Raw genomic sequence first — 9,547 nt, 5'->3', positions numbered from 1 at the left:
CCCCAGCTCTGCCTCCCCCTGCCTCCCCAGCCTCCCCCTGCCGCTGCCCCTGCCCCAGCCCAGCCTCCCCCTGCCCCTGCCGTGCCCTTCCCACAGGCACCGCGGCCCCTGCCCGGCTCCAGCCCCGGGCAAGGACATGCCGGGGAAGGGAGGGGGCACGGTCGAGGGGGGACTTGGCAGACGGGACCTGGGCATCAGCTGCTGCTGGGGGGCTGGGACAGAGCGAGGGGCTGGGGGGAGACATTGAGGGGGGCTGGAGGGGCTTGTGGGGCATTGAGGGGGGCTGGATGGAGCTTATGGGGCATTGAGGGGAGGCTGGAGGGGCTTGTGGGGCATTGAGGGGGGCTGGAGGGGCTTGTGGGGCATTGAGGGGGGCTGGATGGAGCTTATGGGGCATTGAGGGGAGGCTGGAGGGGCTTGTGGGGCATTGAGGGGGGCTGGAGGGGCTTGTGGGGCATTGAGGGGGGCTGGATGGAGCTTATGGGGCATTGAGGGGGGGGGGGGCTGGGGGGGGATTGAGGGGGGCTGGATGGAGCTTATGGGGCATTGAGGGGAGGCTGGAGGGGCTTGTGGGGCATTGAGGGGGGCTGGAGGGGCTTGTGGGACACTGCAGGGAGCTGGGCAGCTTATGGGGCATTGAGGGGTTTGGAGGCCTTATAGGGCATTGAGGGTTCTGGGGGGCTTATGGGGCATTGAGGGGCCCAGGGAGCTTGTGGGGCGCCGGGCAGCTCTGTCTGTGGGCTGGCACAGGGCACCAGGGAGCTGGTGAAGCAGTGCAGGGGGGTTGCTGTGCAGTGCTGTGGGCACAGAGTGGGTGGCACAGAGGGCTGCTGTAGGGGTTGGGTGTGGGGCAGTGCCCAGGGCAGGCTGTGGGGTGGCTCTGTGCCTGCAGGGCACCGTGGAGGGCAGCATGGGGGCTCTGTGGGGCAGTAACACCCTGGCAAGCTGTGGGGCTGCACAGGAGCTGCTCCTGCCCAGCAAGGCACCGTGTGCCTGGGGCCGTGGGGAGCTCCCAGGGCTGCTCACAGCAGAGAGGCCAGTGGGATTCCGTGGGGCTGGGTCCTGCTGTGGGGCTGGAGGAGCCCTGGCACACGTTGGGCTGGATTTACAGCCACCCCTGCCACCCCCTGCCTGGCTCCATGGGCTTCCCCTGGCTGGGTTCACCCACACAGGGAGAGCTGCTGTGGGCCAGGATGGTGTGGATGGGAATGATGTGGGGCTGTGTGACACAGGATGGTGTGGGGCTGGTGTGGGGATCATGTGGGTCAGGATGCTGTGGATTGGACTCATGTGGGTCAGGATGGTGTAGATTGGGCTGATGTGGGGTGCGCTGATGTGGGGTGCACTGATGCCCTGCAGGCACAGGGTGGTGGGGTCTCCTGCAGCTGCCTGCCTGTGGAACAGCACAGGGGTCCCCTCCTGTCCTCACGGGCCATCCGTTCCTGTCAGGAGCATCCGGGGTGCCTGCCATCCCCAGCGTGGGCAGCACTGCCACGTGTGCCACCTGCTCCCCAGACAGGCCTGGGTCCTGCTCAGTGGCCATGCCAGGGCTGGGGGCTGAGCTCAGCCTCCAGCTGCTCCGGGCGGGATGGTGACACCAATGCAGGGACCAGGGCTGCCCATGCCCAGGGGATGGTGCCAGGATGTGGCTGAGCCATTTTTTGGGTGAATGTGATGTTTTTGGAGGTGTCACCATGGAGTGTCCTATGCCACCACCTTCCCTGTCCATCATCCCCAGGGATGAAGCCCTATTGAGGCTGTTGGTAGACTCTGCCCTCTGGAATATTTCCTCCAGCAGTGGCAATTTTGTTGTGCAAGAAGTGAATAAGGATCAATTAACCCCTGGAGCCGTCCTTGTGCTGCTGGCAGAGCTCTTGTTAGCATCCTTGTGCCTGTCCCTGTCCCTGCTCCTCCTGCCAACGGTGCTGGTAACACCAACGGGCTCCTTGGCTGGATGGCCCAGCAGCCTGGACAGACAGACAGACGGATGGACAGACAGCCCCTGACCTCTAAGAGCAGGGCTGGCAGGTGGTGAGGAGCAGCTGGGGTTGAGGTTTACTTGGAAAACTCGACACCGGGGGCTGTGGGGCCGGGTTAGCACTGAGGGGCTGTGCCATGGGGACAGGGGGACAGAGGGGACGGTCGGGGGGCACAGCAGGGCACAGGGCATCTCCTTGGCTGGATGGCCCAGCAGCCTGGACAGACAGACAGACGGATGGACAGACAGCCCCTGACCTCTAAGAGCAGGGCTGGCAGGTGGTGAGGAGCAGCTGGGGTTGAGGTTTACTTGGAAAACTCGTGGTGCTGGGCAGAGAGGGGTGATAGCTCAGGGGCAGTGCTGGGGACAGCAGAGGGGTGCAGGGGATGTCCCAGGGATGGCGAGGGCCACAGAGCGCCTGGTTTGCTGTCCCACTCTGGCCAGGGCTTGCTCTTGCACTCGTTCCCCCGCACCCTGCTCTCCTCAGGGCACGCAGAGGGGATTCAGCCCCACTCCCGGCACCCCGACACTCGTGGGCACCCCGAGGTGGGGGCGGCACCCTGGCACCTGCGGCTGGGCTGGGGCTGGGCAGCGCTGCCCGGATTGGGCTCGGTGCCCCTGTGGGTGGCTCATTTCGGGGTCCGAGGTTCAGCTCGGGGGTCGATGCTCATTTCGGGAGTCCGGCCTCGGGGAATGGCTCCCGGCTCCCCGCAGCATCGTTATCATCCTCACCATCGCTGCCAGCTGCCCATTGACAGTCAAGGCACTCTCCCAAACAATGGGTCCGGCTAATCCTTTTACAATGGGACTAATTGCTAATCAGACCGATTTCACACTGCCTGTTCCCCTGACAATGAGGCTCGCCGGAGGAGGGCTCCTGGGGGGGTGAGGGGCTCTGTGGGTGCCCACAGCCCCCCCTCCGGCCCCGCAGCAGGAGCAGCCCCCGGCAGACGGGCACCGGCATGGCACTGGGGTCTTCCAGCTTGGCAAAGCCTCCGGCAGCTGGCGGCTGGCACGGGCTCAGCCTCGTCCTGCCCTGGTGCCAGCCAGGGCTGGGCAGGGGGTCCGGTGCACCTGCAGCCCTGGTGCCACCTCCAGCCCCGCCTTGTGCTCCTCAGAGCATCCCCATCCCCTCGGCAGAGCTGCGGGGGCGTGCTGGGGTCCGCGGGGCGGGTGTCACCCCTGTCACAGGCTGGCTGTCACTCCTGTCACGGGCTGGATGTCACCCCCGGCACGGGCTGTGTGTCACCCCCGGCACGGCCTGGCTGTGAGCCCGGACCGATGCCCTTGCCCGGTGCTGTTTGGGGTTTGGGAGCGATGCCCTTGCCCGGTGCTGTTTGGGGTTTGGGAGCGATGCCCTTGCCCGGTGCTGTTTGGGGTTTGGACACCGGGGGCTGTGGGGCCGGGTTAGCACTGAGGGGCTGTGCCATGGGGACAGGGGGACAGAGGGGACGGTCGGGGGGCACAGCAGGGCACAGGGCACGGCCAGCCCTGCAATGGTGCTGTAAGAAGCGGTGCAGGGCAGAGAGTGGTGCCAAAGGCGCCGTGGGGGCCCTGGGGCTGGCACCATCCTCTCCTGACCGCAGGGCACCCTCTGCCAAGGCAGCTGCTGTCCCCTGGGTATCAGGGGGACACTGCCAGGGGGCAGTGGATGCCCGGGGGCTGCCCGGTGGCCGCGGGTCCAGCCTGGCTGCTGTTAATCAGCCCCCGGCCCTGCTCCGTGCGCCCCGAGCCGCGGGCAGCCGAGCGTGTCGGGGTGCTAATGAGGAGACAGCCGGGTGTGCTGCACCTTGCACTTAATTGCTGCTGTCTTGTGGCTCTTAATGAAGCTCGGCTGCAGGAGAAGCGGCAGCCTCTCCTTGTCTCCTCTGCCTCGGGCAGCCTGACCCTGCCAGCCCTGTCCCCTGCCTCGGGGGGTGCGGGGTGCCCTGTGCTCGCTCTGGGGTGGGAGGGGGCCGTAGCAGAGGATGCTGAATGTCACCCCCATCCAGCTGTGACATGCCCAAAGCCCATCCCCTGTCTCCGTGCTGTGCATGGCAGCTCCAGCCCTGCTGCACAGGCTGCAGCATCTCCTGCCTCCTGTGCTGGGCAGGCCTGGCAGTGCTGGCAGCGAGGGACTGTGGCCGTGGCAGGGTCCCCACTCCTGCCAGGGGCCAGCAGTGACTGGGCATCACTCCTGCAAGCCCAGCTTTGGCATCTCCAGCTCCCCACTGTCTGTGGGTGCAGGGCAGCGCTGTGGGGCTGAGCTGGCTGGTGGCCCTGGCCCTGCCAGGCAGTGACAACCACGTGCTGTGCTTGTCCCTGCTGCTTGAACGGTGGCTGGGTCCTGGATGGGAGTTTGGATCATCCTGTGGCTTAAGGAGAGGTGCTGGAAAGGTCAGGGGGACTCTCCCTGCCAGGAAGGCTGGCTAGGGCTTGACGTGCTCTGCTTGAAGCTGGTGAGCATTGGTTGGGCAGCTGTGTCCCAGCCATCCCTGGGGCCCCTCCCCAGCCGTGCAGGAAGGGGTTAATGGCTGGCCCATACCTGCAGTTGCATTTTAAAGATGTGAAATTAAAGCCCGTAATTTATTCTCCCCACACACGAAGGAGCAATTAGTTCTAAACACGGCTTAATCAGTCAGTGCGAGATTGATTTCTGTAGACTTGGATTTGGTGGCTGCTGGCGAGGAGCCAGCCTGGGAGCAATCTCCAAATAAATGAAGTGCAGAGAAGTAAGCCATTACATAATATGATAGATGAGGCTGGAGCTCACTTGCCTCTTCATTAGTATTCCACTGTACACCACAACAGCACCAAACTTTCTCCCCTCCGCCGTGGGTTCCTCCCTCTCCTCGTCCTTCTGCCCCTCCTGCAGCTGGGAATGGGCTGGGGCAGTGCCTCCCCTCTCCAGCAGCCCCTGGCCAGCCCCGAGCCTTTGGGCAGAGCTGGGGAAGGGTGTCTGTGCTGCAGACTCTTCTGTGGGTTCTGCATCTTGCCTTTTTCCTCTGGGGAAAAGGAGGCACAGGGAGCTGGGGTGGCATCCCTTGACATGCATGTCAGCAGGGAGAGGCAGGTGACAGAGAATCCCAGAATGGTTTGGGTTGGGAGGGACCTCAAAGCTCATCTCATCCACCCCTGCAGCAGCTCTGTGGACTCCTCTGGACCAGCTTTAACAGGTCCATGTCCCTGCTGTGCTGGGGATCACAGGGCTGGAGACAGCTCTGCAGACGGGATCTCACAAGAGCGAAGGGGAGGAATCCCCTCCTTGCCCTGCTGGCCTGACAGGCATTTGGGGACAAGGTCTCACATGGTGCAAACAGGTTGTTTTGGGCTGTGGTGGTGCTGATGTGCCCTGCACAGGATGTGTTGATGCTGAGGGTGGAGGGGAGGACATCCCAAGTGATGCCAGGCAGGGGAGGGGGCTTGGAATCCTCTCCAAAGGAATCCCCTCTGCTTGTGGAGCTGGTGGGGAGCGAGCTGGGATCTCCACAGAGGTGCTGGCTGTGCTGGGAGCAGCCTGTGGGATGTGCTGGCTGCGTGGTGGGCTTGGGCTGGGAGGGATGGATGGAGAAGCACTGGGCCTGTGCGTGGTCCTGACCCCATCACTGCATTTGTTGCCTCTTCACCTTGTCCCTCCACAGGCTGCTGCCAGGGAAGGAAGGTTCCCTGGGAGCTGGCCTGGCTGCTGCGGGTCCCTGGGATGTGCTAAAGAGACCCCCTGTCCCTGCCAGGACAGGAATTGTGCCACAGACAGAGCTGGAGGCGCAGCAAAGGGCTGTGACCCACGGGATGTGGGAGGGACCTGCCAGCCGAGCTCTCCCAGCCCCAAACTCTTGGTTCTGGGGGATGGAGCCCAGGTGCCCCACGGTGCCCCACGGTGCCCCACGTACCCCCCAGCCCCGTGGGCCTCCCTTTCCTTCGGGGGTGCTGTCCCTGCTGCTGACCCTGCCCCTGTCCTTGCTGTCCCTGCAGAACTCCATCCGGCACAACCTGTCCCTGCACACCCGCTTCATCCGCGTGCAGAACGAGGGCACCGGCAAGAGCTCCTGGTGGATGCTGAACCCCGAGGGCGGCAAGACGGGCAAGACGCCGCGGCGGCGTGCGGTCTCCATGGACAACAACAGCAAGTTCCTGCGCATCAAGGGCAAGGCCAGCAAGAAGAAGCAGCTGCAGGTGACGCAGGAGCGCGGGGAGGACAGCCCGTCCTCCCAGCAAGCCAAGTGGTCGGAGAGCCCCGCGTCCCACGCCAGCGATGAGTACGACGCCTGGGCGGACTTCCGGACGCGGGCCAACTCCACGGCCAGCACGCTGAGCGGGCGCCTCTCGCCCATCATGGCCAACCACGAGCCGGACGAGCTGGAGGAGGACGATGGTACTCCCTCGTCCCCGCTGATGTACCCCAGCCCTTCCAGCACCATGTCTCCTTCCCTCAGCGCCCGCTGCTCCGTGGAGCTGCCCCGGCTGACCGACCTGACCGGCACCATCAGCCTGAACGAGAGCCTGGGGGAGAGCATGCTGGAGGACCTGCAGGATGGCTACAGCATGAGCCCCTCCCAGCAGCTCCCCCCGGCCGCCCTGCGGCAGAGGAGCTCTAATTTCACCTTCAACTCCAAGTGCTCCAGCATGGGGGCCGCCTCCAACACCTACTGTGGGACCATCTACAGCCAGCCGGCCATGAGCCTCATGCGCCGCCTGCCCATGCAGACCATCCAGGAGAACAAGCAGGCCACCTTCTCGCCCGTCAGCTCCTACAGGAACGCCTCGCTGCAGGACCTGCTCTCCTCCATCTCCTACGCGCACAAGGAGAGCATGGTCCCGGGGGACCTGCCCCTGCCGCAGGCCAGCCCCATGGTGCCGGCCCGTGGCCACAGACACAACCCGCTGCTGTGCGGGGGCGGGGAGCAGGGCTTGTCCTCCTACCCGCCCCACCCGGGCTCTCTCATGAAGAGCAACGCGTTGTACCACCCGTCACCAGCCGGTCACCACCCTGCGGTCAACACCAGTGCCTTAGCCAATCCTGTCAGCCTTATGAGCCTGCCCAGTGACTCGTGCAGCATGACGGCCGTGCCGCACCACGGGCACCTGCATTCCTACGCTAATAACCAAGGGGCACACATGAGCTTGCTGGATTCGCTGCAGGGCCCCTACCCGGGGGCCGTCCACCCCCCCATGTTGGGCCAAGACAGGTTCCCAGCAGACCTGGACCTGGACATGTTCAACGGGAGCCTGGAGTGTGACGTGGAGTCGATCATCCTGAATGACTTTATGGACAGCGACGAGATGGACTTCAACTTCGACTCGGCGCTCCCGCCGCAGAACGGGCTCAACGTGCCCGCGCTGCCCGGGGCGCCGCAGCCCACGAACCAGAGCTGGGTGCCCGGGTGACGCCTGCCCCGGCGCGGGCTCGCCAGCGGGAAGCCACGAGGGGAACATTGAGACTAACTTTTTTTTTTCCTTTCTCTTCTGCCTTTGTTTGTTAAGATAGGCGAGAGCCATCAGTCTGAGCTTAAGGTCGAACACGAAACACAAACCGGAGGGTCAAATATTGAGATGGGGGAGGACCCCCAGCCCCACGTGTGCCCGGTCTGCAGGTCCTGCCAGCATCCTCTGGAGGACACAGGGCAGGTGGTTGGGAGAGGCAGCCGGAGCCAGGCAGATCCAGGGGGGTAGCAGGAAGAGAAAGCCTTTCCAGACGGTCCCAGTGCACCAGGGTAATGGTGCCAGTTTGATTTGCCCTTGGGCTGGGGGACAGAGGGGTGATGGCTGGTGGTGTGGGACCCCCCCAGCACGGGCATCCCCCCCGGGAAAGAACTCTTCTCTGAGCCACCTTAGGAAATGAGTCCTCTGGGCAGAAGTGTCAGGAGTGGGGACGCTGCCCCCGGGCAATGGGGGGCTCATGGCCCCTCAGTCCTGGTGGAGATCGGAGCTCTGCTGAGCCCACACCCCCAGGCCACCTCTGCTGCGGTGTCCTCGTGGCTCCAGGCAGGTTCCCTTACCAAGCAGTGAGGAGGGGGTGGTGATGGTGTGCAGCCAGCAGCCTGGGAGCAGCATCTCGGCAGCCCCCAGGGCCTGAGGGTGCAGGGGAAGGCTGCAGCCCCTGCCCAGAGCAGGCTGGGCACACTCCAGGGGGGTCCTGCTGGCACTGAGGGTCCCCTGAGCTGGAGGCTCAGGGGCAGCTCGCAGGGGCGGGGAGGGGGGCGTATTTATTTGATTTCATGCACTCTTTTGCCATTGAGTTTTTGCATTGGAAGGAAGAAAGGGTCGAGCTTAGGGAGAGGAGAGAGAGGCCATGGGCAGTGCTGGTGGCTGTGTCCCATCACACGGCACATCTTGGCTTGGCCGTGGGGGGTGTTGGATGTTGGGGTGAAAGCTGGGGGCTGTGATGTGGGCCATCCTCCAGGAGGGGCTTTGTGTGTGTGAGGAGGGGAGGGGTGTGGTGGCCAGGCCTCTGGATGCAGCGTGGGGTCCATCCTGCTCCATGCCTGGGTGACCCACATTGCTCAGGGAGGTGCCACAGGGGCCCCAGCCAGGGCTGTGGGGCTCCTGGGGGGTCAGTGCCACCATGCCTGTCCCAGTGTCTCACTGCCCACACCTGGGGTGCCAGGAGAGCTGATCCAGGAGCTGTCAGCAAGAGGAGTGCACCCACCTGCCAGGGGCAGGGGCTCCATGGGGGATGGGACCACAATTCACACGTGGTCCTGCTGTGTGTCAGGACCCCAAACTGACCCCACTGCTCTGTGGGGCAGGAGAGGGCCAGGGATGTCCCAGCCACTCCACACAGCTGCCAGGAGCAGCAGGGTTTGGAGGGGTTCAGGCTGGTGGCCAGCAGGAGCAACTGGTCTGGAGATGATGGAAGGGCTGGCACGAGGTGCTGGGGGCTGCTGCTCTGTCCTGTGGGGTCTCTGCTCAGCCATTCTTCCCCCTGGGCACCACAGGCTCTCTGTGACCCCCAGCCCTGGCTTGCAGGGGGGTCAGTGCACTGAACCAGCACATATTCCCAGCCCAGCTCTTCCATTCCTGACCCAGCACTGGCTCCTCTGCCACGGAGCAGGAGCTGGGTCCCAGCCAGCCATGGGGACAGCGTGGCTGCCCTGAGTCAGGGCAGGGGGACCCACAGGTGGCACCTCCTGCTCCTCTCCTGACCCACATGGCTGTGACAAAGAGCCCCATGTGCTCACCTTCACCTGGGGCACACGGCAGGCACGGTCTCTAAAGACATTCTTACAAGTTAATTAATTATGTTTACATTATTTGATCATGTACAGAATTTAATATATTCTATTATATATAATCTTTCTTGAATGCTTTTTTAAAAAGGATTATTCTTTGGTCAGGATCATTACCACATTCCTTTTATACACCACCTCTCGTTTCAGGCATCTCCCAAATCCTTGGGAACCGATTGCAAATGGCTATTTAATCCCCGACCCCCCCAGTTCAGCACGTGGGTGTGAGGGACCCAGAGGCAGGAGGAGAGGGCAGCTCTGGCTGCCCTGGAGCAAACGGGGACCTCTGCCCCCCCGGAATGGGAGAAAGGGAAGGGCTCCTGGCTCCTCCAGGCACCTGACCTCCAGGCACAGACCCAGCAGC

At 63.8% G+C, this 9,547-nt stretch overlaps 1 protein-coding gene across 1 annotated transcript in view; it reads left to right on the top strand.

Annotated features, from left to right (window-relative positions):
* FOXO6 (forkhead box O6) overlaps window positions 1–7,342 on the top strand; it is a 34,432-nt gene extending 27,090 nt beyond the window's left edge. The window contains exon 3 of the mRNA XM_041479351.1: window positions 5,930–7,342. Within this exon, the coding sequence (XP_041335285.1) occupies window positions 5,930–7,342 (1,413 nt within the window). The remainder of the gene's footprint in view (window positions 1–5,929) is intronic.
* The last annotated feature ends 2,205 nt before the right edge of the window (window positions 7,343–9,547 follow it).

The sequence above is a fragment of the Pyrgilauda ruficollis genome, unplaced genomic scaffold (assembly GCF_017590135.1).
Source record: "Pyrgilauda ruficollis isolate IOZ18807 unplaced genomic scaffold, ASM1759013v1 scaffold48, whole genome shotgun sequence".
Lineage (NCBI taxonomy): Eukaryota > Metazoa > Chordata > Aves > Passeriformes > Passeridae > Pyrgilauda > Pyrgilauda ruficollis.
Note: the sequence above shows the minus strand (reverse complement) of the source record. Positions and strands in the feature narration are given on the sequence as shown.